The 18856-nt window shown below is 41.7% G+C and overlaps 1 protein-coding gene and 8 non-coding genes across 9 annotated transcripts in view; all 9 read left to right on the top strand.

Moving 5' to 3' along the window:
* tnn (tenascin N) overlaps positions 1-15484 on the top strand; it is a 42704-nt gene extending 27220 nt beyond the window's left edge. The window contains exons 9-20 of the mRNA XM_077559782.1: positions 1202-1465; positions 2100-2363; positions 2458-2721; positions 4487-4750; positions 5804-6067; positions 7813-7943; positions 9051-9189; positions 9268-9419; positions 11441-11537; positions 11623-11787; positions 12674-12837; positions 13956-15484. Of these exons, the coding sequence (XP_077415908.1) occupies positions 1202-1465; positions 2100-2363; positions 2458-2721; positions 4487-4750; positions 5804-6067; positions 7813-7943; positions 9051-9189; positions 9268-9419; positions 11441-11537; positions 11623-11787; positions 12674-12837; positions 13956-14084 (2297 nt within the window). The 3' untranslated portion in view covers positions 14085-15484. The remainder of the gene's footprint in view (positions 1-1201; positions 1466-2099; positions 2364-2457; positions 2722-4486; positions 4751-5803; positions 6068-7812; positions 7944-9050; positions 9190-9267; positions 9420-11440; positions 11538-11622; positions 11788-12673; positions 12838-13955) is intronic.
* A 720-nt stretch (positions 15485-16204) lies between these two features.
* trnap-cgg (transfer RNA proline (anticodon CGG)) lies at positions 16205-16276 on the top strand. Its single transcript has one exon. It is a non-coding gene; the product is annotated as a tRNA-Pro (tRNA).
* Positions 16277-16373: 97 nt separating this feature from the next.
* trnap-agg (transfer RNA proline (anticodon AGG)) lies at positions 16374-16445 on the top strand. The gene has a single exon. It is a non-coding gene; the product is annotated as a tRNA-Pro (tRNA).
* Positions 16446-16542: 97 nt separating this feature from the next.
* Positions 16543-16614, top strand: trnap-ugg (transfer RNA proline (anticodon UGG)). The gene has a single exon. It is a non-coding gene; the product is annotated as a tRNA-Pro (tRNA).
* A 267-nt stretch (positions 16615-16881) lies between these two features.
* On the top strand, positions 16882-16953 carry trnap-agg (transfer RNA proline (anticodon AGG)). The gene has a single exon. It is a non-coding gene; the product is annotated as a tRNA-Pro (tRNA).
* An 804-nt stretch (positions 16954-17757) lies between these two features.
* trnap-ugg (transfer RNA proline (anticodon UGG)) lies at positions 17758-17829 on the top strand. The gene has a single exon. It is a non-coding gene; the product is annotated as a tRNA-Pro (tRNA).
* Positions 17830-18068: 239 nt separating this feature from the next.
* On the top strand, positions 18069-18140 carry trnap-agg (transfer RNA proline (anticodon AGG)). Its single transcript has one exon. It is a non-coding gene; the product is annotated as a tRNA-Pro (tRNA).
* A 254-nt stretch (positions 18141-18394) lies between these two features.
* Positions 18395-18466, top strand: trnap-ugg (transfer RNA proline (anticodon UGG)). Its single transcript has one exon. It is a non-coding gene; the product is annotated as a tRNA-Pro (tRNA).
* A 98-nt stretch (positions 18467-18564) lies between these two features.
* trnap-ugg (transfer RNA proline (anticodon UGG)) lies at positions 18565-18636 on the top strand. Its single transcript has one exon. It is a non-coding gene; the product is annotated as a tRNA-Pro (tRNA).
* The last annotated feature ends 220 nt before the right edge of the window (positions 18637-18856 follow it).

The following is an 18856-nucleotide window of genomic DNA, read 5'->3' as shown; positions in this document are numbered from 1 at the left end:
TGTGACATATGGACTTTACATCGGTCATGACGTCATTCCAGTGTGAAGAAGCCAAAAGGGTGTTGCAAGGTGTGCAAGTTGAGACAAACTTGAGTGTGGGAACTGAACCAGCACTGGCACCAACTCAGCTTGAAAGTTCATCTTAATGATGAATTGATGTCTACTGAGATTAACCTTCACCCGTTTTAGCATCGTGCAAATTTGCCAAGGATTTAGTTTGAAGAGATAACACTGTGTAGTTTTATCTTGCTTGCTGACTGCAATACATTTATTGAGGTCCTACTTCCTGCTTCTACGGTACATTTGATTGCACTTGTCAAAATGTAATTTATGACCCCTGCCAAAGATCAAAGGACTAATTGATTTATGGCACATCTGATAAAACGATAAAGGAATGTACTGTACATGATGCTTTTATTCAGTCCTGTTGTCAAAAAGTCAAAGTGTAGAAAGATTAATGACCCCTCAGAAAGGAAAGTTCAGAATTTTATTACCACAAAAGATCAAAGGATAGTTGAAATTAATAAATACAAGAATATGTTTTAATAATCAAAATGCATCTGCCTAATACTGAATTGGGGGGCAATTAATCATTTCATTAATTTTAGAGAAATTACAGATTTTTTACGCGATTTGACCACCTTTGTTCTTTGACCATGTTCTGGTTTTATTGGCGGTTGTCATAAATTAATTAGGGGCCATAAATCACTCAGCAATTTCTCAGATCTTGATTTCTGTTAACTCATTTGCTCCCAAAAACGTATACAACCGTTCCATTTTAAATATCGCCAGGGTCCCAAAAATGTATTTCTATGTTTTTTAATGTGTTTTTTTATGCTAGAGCATACAGAAGGCTTTGATGCAGCCTCTGAACTGAAGAGAACGCTTAAAGCAAAGGTTGTTATTATGAAAGCGGCCAGCAGGTGGCAGCAGAGTATAAGAGATCAACCAGGGACATGTTGCCAAAAGCTCTTTTCCCCAGTGTTTTAAAAAAAGTTTGCGAATAGTGACTCCAATTGAAAAGAAGAGACTAATCTTTCTTTTGGTAGGTTCCATGTTTTTTTTAGCAATAGAACACAATATTCTGTGGGCCTTCAGTGAAAATGGTTAGGAGTGAATGAGTTAGTGGTCACTTTGTGTGCTCGTTTCTTCCGAAGGCATTTCCATTTTTACGTTATCTGCATAATCTCTTCCTCCTTAGACATTGACGCACCAACAAACCTGATCACCACTCAGGTAACGGACGACACTATAACAGTTTCTTGGGACCCGGTCCAGGCCCAGATCGAAGGCTATATGTTGACGTACACATCGGATGCGGGCTCCAGCGGCGAGATCCCTATCGGCCGCGACATGACTTCGTACAGGCTGGTCGGCCTGAAGCCTGGCGTGGTCTACACCATTGACATCTGGGCCTTCAGGGGTGAGAAGGTCAGCAGGAAGAGATTCACGTTGGCTGAGACAGGTAAATGTGAAACCATCTTAAGAACCCAAATTAGATAGTATTCAGGACTCATCCCATGCATGGCAGAATTTGATTAATTGCGCTTAATGAAATCTATTTTAAGCCATTGCCATGGTCCTAAAAATGTATTTATATGTTTAAAAAAATTGTTTTTATGCTAGAGCCCTCAGAAGGCTTTAATGCAGCTTCTGACCTGAAGAGGTCGTTTAAAGCAATGGTGATTATTACAAAAAACGTCCAGCAGGTGGCAGCAGAGTATAAGCGCTCAACCAGGGCCATGTTGCAACAAGCCCTTTTTCCCAGTGTTTTCCAAAAAATTGTGAATAATGATAAAACTTGGCTATATTCTAATGCTAATTGCTGCAAAACGGAAACAGATACAAATATACTTTTTTTTGTCCTGATGAAAGAAGAGACTCTTAAACAGCCGGGAGTGAAGGGGGTTGCTTCAGTGACAATGGCTGGGAGGGGATGAGTTAAGCACCTCACGGCACATTATCCTAAATGGCAATTTAGTACAATTTGACTGGATGTGCATTTCTGGAACATCTCTTTGTGTCACGTAGTCTCATAATTTTACATTTTGAGAGGTTCAGCCTTTGGCTTACTAACCTGAACTACCCCCTCCATATAGAAATGGATGCTCCCACTAACCTCTTGGCTCAAGAAGAAACAGAGAGCAGCTTGAGAGTGTCATGGGAGGGTGTCCAGGCAGAAATCGACGGCTACAAGCTAACGTACCGTTCTCCTGATGGCTTGAGTGAGGAAATCCCAGTTGGGCCTGACAGTAGCTCTTACGCAATAACAGGCTTGAGCCCTGGGGTCGACTACACAGTCCACATCTGGGCTGTCAAAGGCAACAAAGCCAGCAGGAAGGTGTCAACTCAAGCAGAGACAGGTCTTCAATACGGCTTACCTCTTCACATCTCAACATACGTTAACCTTCCACCAATTATGTATGAGCAAGCTTATCTTCTAAAATTCTCTTCTAGAACTGGATGCTCCTGCTAACATCTTGGCCCATGATGAGACCGAAAGCAGCTTCCGGGTGTCATGGGAGGGCGTCCACGCAGAAGTTGACGGCTACGTGCTAAAGTACCGTTCTCCTGATGGCTCAAGCGACGAAATCCCACTTGGGCCCCATATTAGCACTTCCACAATAAGTGGCTTGAAGCCTGGAGTGGTCTACACAGTCCACATTTGGGCTGTCAAGGGAAACAAAGTCAGCAGAAAGATCTCAACACAAGCAGAGACAGGTCTTTAATGTGACTTGCTTCTTAAAGAGGACGTCAACCTTAATCACTTCTTGACAATAATATGTTATATGTGACCTCACTAGTCTTAACACGGCATTCCGATTAATATTACATTTGTGGAATATGAGTTATAAAGCAAGTTTTTAATCCATCTGAGGGGCGGCCATTTTGCCACTTGCTGTCGACTGAAGATGGCATCACAGTAGCTCAGGCAACGGCCAATCACAGCTCACCTGTTTTCTGAAGCTGAGCTGTGATTGGTTATTACCTGAGACCTGAGCAACTGTGATGTCATTTTCAGTCGACAGAAAGTGGCAAAATGGCCGCCTTGTGATATTGATAACTGCTGGGTTTTACTGCTTAATTATGGGACTGCTGAGCGCTGCTGCTTGCTTGCGAAGCAAGCAGCACATATTATTAATCCTAGAAAAAAGGGTTTATTGTTATTATAGCACACCGATTTTTCCGCAAGAATGCGGCCCGTACCGTAGATCACACCGGGACAAATGAGGTATCAAACGATGCGGCTCGATCTGACTCGGTGCGGCATTATTTTTCTAGGAATTCCCACTTACCATGGCGACGCAATACCCCAAAAACTACCCCAAAAAGTGCCATAGGAATGAATGGGAAATGGAAAGACAAAATCACACACCTAAAGCACCTTTTTCCAAGACACGCTGCGCGCGCATACGTTCTCCGACCGATACGAATTTTAGCTCATTTTGTAGGAATTTTTCCCATCTTTAGCTCAGTGTCGAAATCTTTTTTAAGGAATGAAAGCTCTCCCCTCTGTGCGGGTTCAAAGACAGTGAGTGAATTAGGCTTCTAGCGCACTCTGTTGACCAATTAACTTTAGAGTGGCGGGAAAAAACAAAAGTCTACTTCTATTTGCAAAAGTTTCACTTCAACTCGTCACCATGGCCACAATCTTTGCTCACTAGACGTCAAATTCTCACATTTAGTAGTCACGAGTGTCTTCTTTCAGACAAACTAACTTTTATTTGGCTAAGGTGTCATTTAGTATCTTTATTTTCCCTTTAAGCTCGGACAAGTCGGACCAACTCGCCTATCTCTGCCATGTTAATTTCAGGCGCCTTCCTCTATCCATTTCTGATAAATCATAAGTTTTCAACCTGCTCTCATTTGGTCATTTTTTTATCCGATTAAGAAAATGAGAACATGCTCGTGTTCCCCAAACCCTTGCCGTTCTAACGAGCCATTTCTTGAATCTGTATCTTCAACCGTTAAGTCGTGAGAGGCTTTTGTTCAAGGGGTGCTTCTCTCATGCAATCTCAATGGAATGTGGGGCGCGTGACGGCTCCAAGTCAAAAATGTGTGTGCGCTCTTAAAGTGACAGTGACATATTTTTAGATTATGGCTAACTTCCACATTTCTTGACCGATTCCAGTCATTGAAATTTTAAACTGTTCAGCTCATTTACATTTTTTGAAATACATTTTCAGGGACAGTGAGATACTTTTAGTTGATGTTCATTATGGTTAACTTCCACATTTCTTGACCGATTCCAGTGGTTTAAATTTTAAACTGTTCAGCTCATTACCAAAGAGTCAGCAGTCCCATTCAAAATTTCCGCGGGAATTTTTCTAGTTCATATTCCACTCACACAACATACTACAAAGAAAATATTGTTGTCAAGAATTTTTTTTTGGGGGGGGGGTGACTTCCCCTTAGAGATCCCTCTACATGACCTTGTACTACTTTCGCATATGACTAAACCTTGTCTACTAACATTCTCCTGTAGAACTGGATGCTCCTGCTAACCTCTTCGCCCATGATGAGACCGAGAGCAGCTTCAGGCTGTCGTGGGACGGCGTCCAGGCGCAAATGGATGGCTACGTCCTCACCTACGTCTCCTCGGAGGGCTCGAGTGGAGAAATCTCGCTGGCACCAGACATCAATTCCTACAGCCTGACGGGCTTGAGGCCCGGTGTGGTGTACACTGTCTACATCTGGGCCATCAAAGGAAGCAAAGCCAGCAGGAAGATCTCGACGCAAGCAGAGACAGGTTTTAAAGCTGATCCTCCAAAACCCCTTATATATTAACATGTTTTTTAGGGTCAAATACATAATATCAGCAAGGAACTCTACCAAATCTGCTTGGATCTGTTGATCAGTTTAGCCATCTTCTAGCGCAGGGGTGCTCAAGTTGGGTCCTCGAGAGCCCCTATCCAGCCTGTTTCCCTCCTGCAGCACAGCTGAATCAAATGATCAGCTAATCAGCGAGCTTTGCAGAAGCCTGATAGCGATCCTGATCATGAATCAGGTGTGTTAGTGGAGAGAAACACGGAAAACAGGCTGGATAGGGGCACTCGAGGACCCTACTTGAGCACCCCTGTTCTAGCGTATTTCTGCTCATTAGAAAAGGCACATAGGACATCCTTTTCCTGTTATCTCACTCTACCTCTTGAGCAGTCCCACACAGGCTCAGACATGGAACTACTTCTTTCTTGTAACATCATCTTTACCCAAATTATCTCCCCTGACAACAATTACTTCGGATGTTTCTTGAGACAAGACTACTTGCAGTGCATGAGTACAAATAACTCATTCACCTGCAGCCAATTTCACTGAAGCAATCCCCTTCGCTCCCGGCTGTTTTACTGGATTTTGACTGATTTTGCAAGGTCCACAGAATATTGTGTTCTAGTGCTATAAAAACATGGAACCTACCAAAATAAAGATTAGAATCTGTTCTTTCATCAGGAAAAAAATATATTTCTACCTGTTTCCGTTTTGCAGCAATTAGCATTAGAATATAGCTAAGTTTCTTCATTATTCACAAATCTGTTTAAAACTGTGGGGAAACTGATTTTTGCAACATGGCCCTGGTTGATTTCTTATGCTCTGCTGCCACCTGATGGCTGTTTTTGTAGCATTGCTTCATTCTCTTCAGTTCAGAGGCTGCATCAAAGTCGTCTGTATGCTCTAGCATAAAAAATATATTAAAAAAAACATATGAATACACTTTTGGGACATTTGTAATATTTAACATAGAACGTATATTTATACATTTTTGGGATCAAATGAGTTAACTGCATCTACTAACATCTTCCTCTAGAGCTGGACGATCCTGCTAATCCCTTAGCCGGAGACCAAACCGAGAGCAGCTTCAGGGTGTCCTGGGACGGCGTCCAGGCGGAAATCGACGGCTATGTCCTCAGCCACAGTTCCTCGGAGGGCTCTAGTGGGGAAATCCGAGTTGGTCCCGAGAGTGATTCTCACAGTCTGACTGGCTTGAGGCCCGGCGTCGTCTACACTGTCTACATCTGGGCCGTCAAAGGAGGCAGAAGCAGCAGGAAGATCTCAGTACAAGCAGAGACAGGTTGATACAACACAATTGACTTCTATTTCACTAAATGTTGTTTTGGTATTGCAAAGCAAATTCTGTATATTGGAATGAAAACTGTCACTAGGCTGCAGAGATTGCTAAAAAGTCAAATCGACCACCTCTAACAGTCACTAACACAAAGAAAGGTGTCTACAGCACATTTTATGGATGGCTGAAAACTTTTCATACGTCAAACGTTCCACATGGACTTCCCCAGGGTGAAAACACTTCTTTCATGGTTAACAACATTATTCATGAAATCCTCAGGAAGTAGCGCAATCCTTTATTTTGGCAGGGCAGGCTTCCCAGAGTTTCGATACTGTACGTTCTGTCGTTCAGTGTGGGTCAAGAGTAACGGCACATGGCGGCTGGCTGAGAACAAACGTATCTTTGTGCGAAACACGTGTGTGACGTGGAAAGAAGTTCAGACGTTAGCGCGGCCTTTTTCGTTAGCTCGGCAATGTGCGGTCTCAGCCTTGGAATATAAACGGGTCTCATTTCAACCCACCAACCATCAGTGGTCACGCAAGAAAATAATAATTCATTATTTCATTTGAGCTGTTTTTGGACAATTGCCTAAATACGTCAATTAATTGTGACGCAAAGTGACCTTTTTTGGATTATTTGATATTTATTAGTCACAACGTATCAGGCAGTGTAACGCCGCTGTTTTTGAACAAATTCAAATGTAAAAAAAAAAAAAAAAAAAAGTAAATGAATTGTCTTTTTGGGACGAATAAAAAAATAACTGATTTCCCTCTGTGTTGGCCATCGACACCAGTTTCACTATTCGACGCAAAATTTGGTGGTCATAAATCGATGCATAGAAAAGGCTTGGTTACCCACACCTAAAACTTGAACAGGAAGTTGGCCATTTTTATTTAAAGTAGGTACTTTGGCTGAATTCCAAGGTTTATACTTAAACAAACTCAGACTAGAGAATTTGACTGGCCTTAATTGGAAGCAGGTATACTGTGTGCGATAATAAAATAAATTGTGAAATCTTTGTTCCTTCGCTAGTTAATGTGGGCAGAGCATAACATCAAAATGTGATGATCCTTTTGCAAATTTGACGTGAAAAATGTGGTAGTCTGGAAGGCCTGTTTATCATTTTAATTGTATTTTTTCTTTATTATTATTATTATTGTTGTTGTTATTATTAATATTATCAGGGATTTATTATTATCATCTGGGATATACAACATTTAGTAAATTGTAAAAACTTAAAATGTTATCCCAGTTTGTTGCCTTGAAATTTTGAGTTCATTCCAACTTAAAAAAAAAAGAAGAAGTTTTTTTGTTTTTTTTTTACTCGCCACTCACCCAAAGTCAGCAAGCTCCATCTGACCCAATTGACGACAAGCACTATAGAAAATCCAGATGGATGTACAATGTTCAATGATGCTCACACACCCCAAATGATTACTTGACCCCGTGTGCATGTGTCAAACAAATTAGCTCAGTGTTTATTTTCCAACAGGACAGGCTAATTGCTGGTTTATCTACACAAAGCAAATGAAAAGCATGCATGCAGATAATTGTCAGCTCTGCTTCTGGGCGTCAAGTAGAGAAAGACAAAAAAAATAATAATGTTGTCGACTAAACTTGCACACCAGAGGGATGATCGTCATTTGCAATTTCAAGCTTTACAGCCCCGAAAATCCAAACTAATTAACTCCAGTATTCCTCACTGGCATGAATGAGCATTCACTTGTCGTCTGCTGTGATCCGACTGACAGACGTTGACGCTCCGACGGACTTGCAAGCTTTGGGTGTGACCACGGAGTCGGCGACGTTGACCTGGGCTGCTCCTTTGGCTGACATTGAGGGCTACATGCTAACCTTTAGGGATGAGGATGGCAACATGGAGGTGAGGCGAACGTGGCCGACAAGGATTTTCTCACAGGCACTGTGAACATCCTAAAATGTAACTGCGTGAAGGCATTATTTATTTTTATTGTTAAATATTTCAAATAATGCAGCATCACTTGTATTTATTTATGTATTATCTTTAACTGGGAATATCTCATTGACATCATTTTTAGATTCAAGGTCTGTGCAAGGCTGCCCTCTTGTGGTCATAAAGCGTGTATTATTCTTACCTGTGGGCTCCAGATAAATGAGTTATTCAAATAGAAGTTGATATAGACATGCTTTACTGCCCTTAATAATAAAGGAGACACATTTAGAATTTTGTTCACCACCCGTCCCATTTCTCAGGTGTTTAATAACGTGAATGTGATATACTTTTGCCAAAATGATCAAGCATTATGCCCCACATAGACGCAACATCAACCGCAAATACTGGACTCCAACCATTGCTTGAAAGTGTCTCTGGATCTTCCTTCATCCAGCTTAGTTAATCATGTCATGGGAAGAGAAAAATCTGTTACCAAAAATGTTTTTTTTTATATTATTTTTTAAAACACAATCTTCAATTGAATCACTGTAATCTGCTTATAGTGTCAACATGCAAAAATACCTCAGGTCTGTATTTCATGCATTTACTAATTCTATTCTATAAAAAAAGACAAAAAAAACACCTGTTGCCTTTAGTCTTTTAAAAGTACACATTTCGAGTAATTCAGTATGTGTGTTATCAGAGTTGGAGTTCAAAAAGTTTATTTTAAGAGAGTTACAACAAGCATATAACAGTGATTCAGTGCATTGGCCTGAGAACAGTTTTTTTTTTGTCCACAGTGCACAAACAAAAGTCCATAAAGGCTTGATTGGATAAGTTAGTTGTGGGGTACCCTGACCTGAACCCCATTAAACACCTTTGGGATGTTCTGTTTTTCTTTGGAGGAAGTTGTGTGACATTTTTTTCCGGTTCACTCCCATTACGCCAAAGTCATGCAAGACAGCCAGATGGGGGATATTGGCACCAAATGCTACATGGGGGCTTCCCAGCACTCATGAAGGATGGCTTCATTTCAGTGTCAAAGTGAAACAGCCTTGTTGTTGTGTTGCATGTCAGACTGTTGAGAAGCAGCTTGGAGCCGGAGAGACCAGCTTTGCCGTCTCCAGCCTCCAGATGGCCAAGCGATACATAGTTAGCATCATTGCTTATAGAGGGAACAAGAGGAGCAAAGTGGTGGAAACCATCTTCAAAACAGGTCTGCAATACGTCATAATGGTAGCTTGGCCGGCTGAATCTCAAAAATGTGTTTCACCCGTCTTTATCAATTCCGTAGTTGGCCTCCTGTACCCCTTCCCCGCGGATTGTCTTCAGATCATGAAAAATGGCATCAAAAAAAGCGGAGTCCACACCATATACATCAACAATGACGGCTCTAAACCAACAGAAATATACTGCGACATGGATACTGATGGAGGCGGCTGGCTGGTATATTAGTTTTTTTTTTGTTTTTTTTTCATTCAGTAGGTACACCTGCACACCGTCTAAAGACATCCAACATGCATTGGATCCAAAATTGTCATTATTAGAATCTAGTCACAGGCCTTCCTGTGCGGTATTTACGTGTTATCTGGTTTCCTGCCAAGTTCCGAAAACACACGTTAGGATGACAAATGTCAGCCACTAGCTTGGCTGCCATAAAAATTTTTTTTAATTGCAGCGAGTATATCACTGGCGTCAGGTGGGATCCTCCAAAATGGTTACTTTTCAGGAGACCCTAAAAAACATGTTTGTTCAACAATAAAAATGAACCTTGCATCGGCAAGCCATTTTCAACACATTACAATAGTCAATAATTTGTAAAAATAAATAAATAAATAATAACACACACATACATGTACACAATAAATTCTGTAGAGTAAATTTGACTCTATTTAGAGTGGGACCAAATACACTCAGAAGAGAGTAAAATAAAGAATTGAAAAAAAAATAAAAGTCACTCAAGGATTGAACTTGAGAAACGAACTCACAACCTTCAGCTTGGGAGAGAGCTGATCTACTCCCCGAGCCGTTTTAGTATATCACTCGTGTCATCTGGAAACGGTGTTTTTGGTCTTGGAAATAAAAAGTAGGTGGGGCATAGCTGAGGCGATAGTGTGGCAGTCTCTCAAACGGAAGGCCATGAGTTTGTTCCTCAACCCTTGAGTGACTTTTATGTATTTGTTTTCAATTTTTTTATTTTACTCTCTTCCAAGTGTAAATATTACTCTAAAACTGAGTCAATTTGATGCCACTCTAAATAGAGTCAAATTTATACTAAATAGAATGAAATTTACTCAACAAAATTTACTGTGTATGGACTGACCAATGATACAGATTTGTGAAAAAATATAACATTTACCAAATTGTGACATATGAGGTTTCGGCCTGATACCAGCGATAAATAAATGGAACCATAAAGGACCTAAAATTGATCCTTGACGAACACCACATACAATATTACTTCATAGATTTTTGAGAAGCATGTAGCTAAACTTACAATAAAATTTCTCTTCGTGAGGTAGACTCAGGGTGTGATTTTTCCGCTAATTCGCGGAATTCCGCTTTTTTTAAAAATTCGATTTTTTATTTTATTTTATTTTATTTATTTTTTTTGTAGTTCATTGTGTATGCACATGACTCCGACAGATAACATCTTCTGCTATAACAAAGACATTTGTGGTATGCTCTAATATGAGTTACTTTTCATTTGGTCATGATACAATTATATGTTCATGAAATTTGAACTCTTCAACATTATTTATGTGTTAACTTAGTAATCACATGAGTTAGATATGATGATATTCTCAGTGATAGTTTTTAAAAGCAAAGGCAGTCCAATGTTTTTGAATGTGACTGATTTTGAGTTGACTAAAACTGACATTTTATATGGGATAGTTCAATATACATTGAAAATTTATGCTGTTGTTTTGTCTATTTCTTTGTCATGTGAGTGCATTGAAAGTGCTTAAAAACACGGAAAACCCAAGAGCTCCGGGGGGCTTCCCCCCCCCCCCCTTATCCCCCCACCAGGGCACTGCCCTGGACCTAGCTGGGTGCCAGCGGCCCCCAGACCCCCGGCTAAATTTTCAGATAATTTCACTTTGGTCAAATCACATCCCTGTAGACTAAAAACCATCAGCACCCTAGAGGCCAGCCAGTTATGTTAGTCTATTTAAAAAAAAAAAAATAAATAGTGTGTGGTACCGCATCAAAAGTTGCATGTTCTTTATTGTTCTTAACTTGTGTAAAAAAAAAAAAAGGGTCGCAACCATTTAAAGTATCTTTCACCAAATGTATAAGTGCACTACAGCGGTCAAGAAAGTCTGCTTCTCCCTTGACAATTTTGACATGTTTGTGGTTCAATAAAAAACAACAACAGTAGAACCAAGCTAATGTTATGGTGGGTGGGTACTGACGTACTGTAAATGTGTATTTGATCGGTACATCTCCTACGTGGTGTTTTCCAGGTCCTGCAGCGTCGCACCACTGGCAAACTGGACTTTATGAAACGCTGGAGGGTGTACATGGCCGGTTTCGGCAACATGACGGACGAGTTTTGGATTGGTGAGACGTGAACGCCATCATTTTAACGCAAGTACTGGAAGTCCAGACTAAGCTATTTTGGTTTGGTTTTGCGTGTTAATTTCAGGGCTGGATAAGATATACCAGATCACCAACACGGCCATGCAGTACGAGGTCAGGTTCGATTTGGGCCTCGGCTCCGAGAGGGCCTACGCTGTCTATGACAACTTCAAGATCGGCAACGCCAGGCAGAAGTTTGCGCTCACCATTGGCCACTACAGAGGGACAGCAGGTGCACTTGATATGTAGAACTCATCCAAAAAACACAAGCGGTTTGAAAGATCCACAGCATCCGGGTCATGGCACCAGCTGAAAAGTTCTTAGGGAACTTTCACCGGTCCTTTTGTTAACTACCAAAAGAATGCATATTCTCAGTAGAACTTTTTAATGGATGCCAGAAAGGTAGAGTACACCGCTGTGGGGCCTTTTTCTGCTCGATGCGGAAGAAGGTCTAATCTGTCCAAAATGGTTCCTAATCTTTTACTGTCTTGAGGGCTGCTCTGTATGGCTTCATAGATTTATCTGGTTTCAACTGGTAAATGTGCAAGCCTACAGATAGATAGGAAGATGCAGAGCCAGGAAAAATAAGTATGCTAAAGAAGTCTAATCTAACAAGCATTTGTTGTGTTTAAGGCTTTCGTTTGATAATTAAAAAAAAAAAAGTAATTGCTACAAATATTTGGAGGTGATTTTTTTTCTTTTTTGTTGGATGGATATCTTTTAGCTGTAGAACGTAACAAATAGACTTTAAGAAGTTGCCATGTATTTGGAAAATGATTAAACTCTTGATTTTATTGGAGAATTTTAATGAAACAATGTTTTGCACTAAAGGATCCTGCTACTTTATTACTGTGGTCGGGATATAAATAAACGAGGGCTTGAATCAATATTCCGACTCAAATAGGCTTTTTCTCAGAGGAAAATCCTGTCAGGTTTTCGTCACGGTTAGAGGTTGGACATTTATCGGCTTATTTTGGAACGCCACAATGTCCTAAAGCAACACCGCAGCATTGATGTCAATATTCATCCAGCGGGCCAGCAAAATGTGATGACATAGTGAGCTTGTGAAGTATTTACTCACGCTTGATCAATGGCGTCTGTCTTTTGTGGCTCCCCAGGTGACGCCATGACCTACCACCAAGGTCGGCCCTGGACGACCATCGACTCGGATAACGACATCGCCCTCGGCAACTGCGCCCTCACGCACCGCGGGGCCTGGTGGTACAAAAACTGCCACCTGGCCAACCTCAACGGCAAATGGGGAGACAACAGGCACAGTCTGGTGAGTAATCACAGATAAGCGTCGTTAACTTCGTCATCTGTCATCGTCATTCTTTCAAGTCAGATTACCACAAAAAACATGTTGAATTGCTGATTCAATTCACAAAAGCAAATGACTGTTGTCATTACATCATCTTCCAAAACTCTTTTTCAAAGGTCTTAGAGCCACGAGCTGACTACACACTTCTATGCATTTTTAACAAAACACACTCTAAAAACAATTGGGTCAAAAGTGACCCAATTATGGATCAAAAATGGACCGATCCACTTTATGGGTCAATTTGACCCAATTTTCTGGGTTATTTCATACAAAATGACCCAAGTAAAGGATGTGACCAATATTCATGAGTTGTTTTACACTAAAAGACCCATTTCTTGACTCAAAATTGGGTAAAATTGACACAAGCAGAAGTTCGGTCCATTTTTGACCCATAGTTGGGTTATTTTTGACCCAGCTGTTTTTAGAGTGAAGGTTTACCCAAATGTATCTAATGTAATCTAACCATTCTCACTTGTTATTGTCAAAAAACATCCAAACTTTAAATCTTGAGGGGACATAATGCTGCACGTTTCGCACAGTGTGGGAAGTTTTTAAGAATTTCTCATCGCATCAATTTGTGGAAAAAATATATATAAAATTGACTGTATTTGGACATACTGGGTTAGATAATTTACTTACATATTTGAACTTGTTTACCACATCTACTCTAATGATTTTGCCTATCTGCCACATTAAAAATTACGACGGCCACGTATACATATGTTTTTTAGAGGGTGGGGACAATATTCTGAGAAAACCCCCCGGAAATTTATGACTTTATAAAGTGGCAAATTTCTGAGAAAAAAATCATAAATTTGCACGTTTTTTTTCTTGGAATATTACACTCACTCAGATTTTTTTTTTTTTTATACCTGGCTCTAATACACCGTCGTAAAAAATAAAAAAATAAAAATTTGCACCTCTAGTGAGCTAAAAAAATCTGACAAAAAAAAATTAAATGATTTAAAATTTATTTATTCTTTTTTTTTACGGGTTAGGAAGAAAAATAGAGATTCCACTATTGATTTCATGCCCCTTCGCCTTCTGTTGACATCAAGGCTTTCTCTTCTCGCTCGTAGGGGGTCAACTGGGAGCCGTGGAAAGGCCATCTGGTGTCCCTGGACTTCACCGAGATGAAGATCCGGCCAGTGGGAGCGTACTCCAGCAGGAAAAGGCGATCGTTGATGGCCAGAAAGAAAAGCCAATAGAATGCCGTCCGCCATCGACAGAAATAGGGGAGTGTCCAACCAGATGTATATCATACTCAGCTTTGACATATTCAGAGTGAGCCTGTTCTCATGAGACTTTAGTAGGATTTGGTGCAAAATCATCCATTTTCTGTAATGCCTGTCCTCAGATGATTTGGTGAGAGGCGGCAAACAATAATTTACACTCACATTCATTCACACCTATGGACAATTTAGAGCATAGGTGTCAAATTCAAGGCCCGGGGGGCCAGATCTGGACCCACCACATCATTTTTATGTGGCCCGCAAAAGCAAATCAGGCATGTCAACTTGCATGACGCTTGCTAAAATTGGTACCAATATTTTAAATTGTCTCATGTACTGAATAGTGCTGAGGTATTGCAAGCAATTTCTTGTTACAGTAACTTGAACAATAGTTGAACAAACTATTAGTAATGACTAATGATGACTGTGATGACTGATGCTTCTTGAAAGTCTGTCTAAGGAACATGCGGTGTGCCTCAAGGTTCAATTTTAGGTCATTTATTGTTTCATTTATATGTTGCTGGCGTTGGGCCGACAGCTCATAAGTCGCAATTTCACATTATTTCAAAAATCTACTGCACCTGTGTGGCTGTTATTTTTACAAATGACCTAACCCTTTGCAAATTAGTTTTTTACAGCATTAAAAAGAGTAAGTAGATTTTGCAGTACTAACCCAATGTGGGGCTTATTTTTTATTGTATGATTTCCTACTAAATTCTCACCTGTTTCCATTTGGAATTCACACATGAATTCAAATACATGGTCAGACTTGGTCAAAGATACAGACAGTAAACAAAACAAAACAAAATGGCTGAATCGGTTGTGGTTGAATAACAAAGTAACAACCGAGGCTAATTTTTATTTTTAAGGCCCATATTTGACATTTGAAAAATCTGATGACACTCCACCAAACAAAAGTCACAAAAAATGATGCAGTATTAAAAAAAAAAAAAATCCTGATGATCTCATTCCAATTTACTCACAAAGGTACTTGGAGTGAAATCTGGACCAAAGTCGTTGAACGCATGTTAGCAGTTTGATACCTTCTGCCATCTTTGGACGAGTATTACATTATTTTGCCTGTCACTTTAGGCAGTGGCAAAGATAGTTGAACAAATTGACAGTATTTGTAGAAATTAAATATAATTATTGAGTCAAATAAGATATTTCCTGCAGCACACCCGATGGTGTCTCATGAAAAACTGGTGGTGAATTTCTGGTCTACACAACAAAATTGAGAAGTTGAACAGCAGGTTTTTATCCAATGGCTTTAATTTGTTTATGAGTTTTATTAGGAAACAGTTGCATATTTTCCCTAACGTTAAGGAGTCTTGTCATATGAATTGAAATCAAATAAAATTTAATTAAGACTTCAATTTTCTTGAATGTTTTCTTGAAGATCAGATGAGTTTTTTTTTGTTTCGTTTTTTTTACTAGCCAGAGTACGTCACGGTGGCGACCTCGAGAAGACGCATGAAGCGCTAACGGCTAACGGCTAACGGCTGTCTGCACTTGTGCTCTTTTACATTCCAGTGACGACGGCAGCGCTGATCAATCAATACAGCGGGCCTCAATCAAACATCAATTAGATGTGGTTCCAACTGGCTCATTTTCCGTATCCGCATCACTTCATGACCTGAAGCCAGTTTTCATCCGCAAAGCTGACAAATGTTATTAATAACAGCTTTCGCTTGATTACTTCAGTACATTTCTGTTGCTATTCGTCACCGACTCTGACTTTGACATTTTTAATCTGCTGCCAAACTGATTTATTTTTAGAGTTTTCCTCTCATTTAGTATCAGAGTGGACCCGAACCGCTGCCTCATTGAGGGGTGGGGGCAGTGCTGTTGCTGCTTGATACCCTAACCCGTTTGAAACCCTCATTTGAAATCCTTTCCGTAGTTTAAAATCCTACTTTGAAACCCTAATTAATTGGTCTAGGCGTATGATTCTCGCTTAGGGTGCGAGAGGTCCCGGGTTCAACTCCCAGACGAGCCCTCCTTTAAAGCACTCACAAGGATCAAAGAGCTGCTTTTTGATCGACTCGTTACGCCTGCCACCATATATCAACTATTTGGTCATCCAATTTTTTTGTGGCTCGTTGGTCTAGGGGTATGATTCTTGCTTCGGGTGCGAGAGGTCCCGGGTTCAACTCCCGGACGAGCCCTTCTTTAAAGCACTCACAAGGATTAAAGAGCTGATTTTCGATCAACTCATCACGTGGGCCACCATATGTCAACTATTTGGTCATGTAATTGCTGTGTGGCTCGTTGGTCTAGGGGTATGATTCTTGCTTAGGGTGTGAGAGGTCCCGGGTTCAACTCCCGGATGAGCCCTCCTTTAAAGCACTCACAAGGATCAAAGAGCTGCTTTTTGATCGACTCGTTATGTCGGCCACCATATGTCAACTATTTGGTCTTACATTAATTGTGCGGCTCGTTGGTCTAGGGGTATGATTCTCGCTTTGGGTGCGAGAGGTCCCGGGTTCAACTCCCGGACGAGCCCCGCCTTAAAGCACTCACATGGATCAAAGAGCTGATTTTCAATCGACTCGTTATGTCGGCCACCATATGTCAACTATTTGGTCTTGCAATTGCTGTGTGGCTCGTTGGTCTAGGGGCATGATTCTCGCTTAGGGTGCGAGAGGTCTCGGGTTCAACTCCCGGAAGAGCTCTGCTTTAAAGCACTCACATGGATCAAAGAGCTCCTTTTTGATCGACTCGTCACGTGGGTCACCATATGTCAACTAGTTGGTCTTGACATTTCCTTTGTGGCTTGTTGGTCAAGGGGTATGATTCTCGCTTAGGGTGCGAGAGGTCCCGGGTTCAACTCCCGGATGAGCCCTTCTTTAAAGCACTCACAAGGATTAAAGAGCTGATTTTCGATCGACTCGTTATGTCGGCCACCATATGTAAACTATTTGGTCTTACATTTATTGTGTGGCTTGTTGGTCTAGGCGTATGATTCTCGCTTAGGGTGCGAGAGGTCCCGGGTTCAACTCCCGGACGAGACCTGCTTTAAAGCACTCACATGGATCAAAGAGCTGCTTTTTGATCGACTCGTTACGTGGGCCACCATATTTCAACTAGTTGATCGCAGGATTTGTTGTGTGGCTCGTTGGTCTAGGGGTATGATTCTCGCTTTGGGTGCGAGAGGTCCCGGGATCAACTCCCGGACGAACCCTGCTTTAAAGCACTCACATGGATCAAAGAGCTGCTTTTCGATCGACTCGTTATGTCGGCCACCATATGTCAACTATTTGGTCTTGCAATTGCTGTGTGGCTTTGTTGGTCTAGGCGCAGTGGTGTCCAAAGTCGGTCCTCGAGGGCCGGTAGTCCTGCAGGTTTTGGATGTCTCCTTTCTCCAACACAGCTGAAGCTCATCAGCAAGCTCTGCATAAGCCTGATAACGACCCTGTTGATTGGAACAGGTGCGTTGGAGCAGGGAAACCTCAAAAACCTGCAGGACTACCGGCCCTCGAGAACCGACTTTGGACTTTGATTCTCGCTTAGGGTGCGAGAGGTCCCGGGTTCAACTCCCGGACGAGCCCAGCTTTAAAGCACTCACAAGGATCAAAGAGCTGCTTTTCAATCGACTCGTTACGTGGGCCACCATATTTCAACTAGTTGGTCGCAGGATTTGTAGTGTGGCTCGTTGGTCTAGGGGTATGATTCTCGCTTTGGGTGCGAGAGGTCCCGGGTTGAACTCCCGGACGAGCCCCGCTTTAAAGCACTCACATGGATCAAAGAGCCACCATATGTCAACTAGTTGGTCTTGACATTTCCTTTGTGGCTTGTTGGTCAAGGGGTATGATTCTCGCTTAGGGTGCGAGAGGTCCCGTGTTCAACTCCCAGACGAGCCCACCTTTAAAGCACTCACATGGATCAAAGTGCTGATTTTCGATCGACTCGTTATGTCGGCCACCATATGTCAACTATTTGGTCTTGCAATTGCTGTGTGGCTCGTTGGTCTAGGGGTATGATTCTCGCTTAGGGTGTGAGAGGTCCCGGGTTCAACTCCCGGACGAGCCCAGCTTTAAAGCACTCGTAAGGATCAAAGAGCTGCTTTTCGATCGACTCGTGACGTGGGCCACCATATGTCAACTAGATGGTCGCAGGATTTATTGTGTGGCTTGTTGGTCTAGGGGTATGATTCTCGCTTTGGGTGCGAGAGGTCCCGGATGAGCCCAGCTTTAAAGCACTCACAAGGATCAAAGAGCTGCTTTTCGATCGACTCGTTATGTCGGCCACCATATGTCAACTATTTGGTCTTACATTAATTGTGCGGCTCGTTGGTCTAGGGGTATGATTCTCGCTTTGGGTGCGAGAGGTCCCGGGTTCAACTCCCGGACGAGCCCAGCTTTAAAGCACTCATAAGGATCAAAGAGCTGCTTTTTGATCGACTCGTTACGTGGGCCACCATATTTCAACTAGTTGGTCGCAGGATTTGTAGTGTGGCTCGTTGGTCTAGGGGTATGATTCTCGCTTTGGGTGCGAGAGGTCCCGGGTTCAACTCCCGGACGAGCCCTCCTTTAAAGCACTCACAAGGATCAAAGAGCTGTTTTTCGATCGACTCGTCAAATGGGCCACCATATGTCAACTAGTTGGTCTTGACATTTCCTTTGTGGCTTGTTGGTCAAGGGGTATGATTCTTGCTTAGGGTGCGAGAGGTCCCGGGTTCAACTCCCAGACGAGCCCAGCTTTAAAGCAGTCACATGGATCAAAGAGCTGATTTTCGATCGACTCGT

This window comes from Vanacampus margaritifer, chromosome 2 (assembly GCF_051991255.1).
Source record: "Vanacampus margaritifer isolate UIUO_Vmar chromosome 2, RoL_Vmar_1.0, whole genome shotgun sequence".
NCBI lineage: Eukaryota > Metazoa > Chordata > Actinopteri > Syngnathiformes > Syngnathidae > Vanacampus > Vanacampus margaritifer.
Note: the sequence above shows the minus strand (reverse complement) of the source record. Positions and strands in the feature narration are given on the sequence as shown.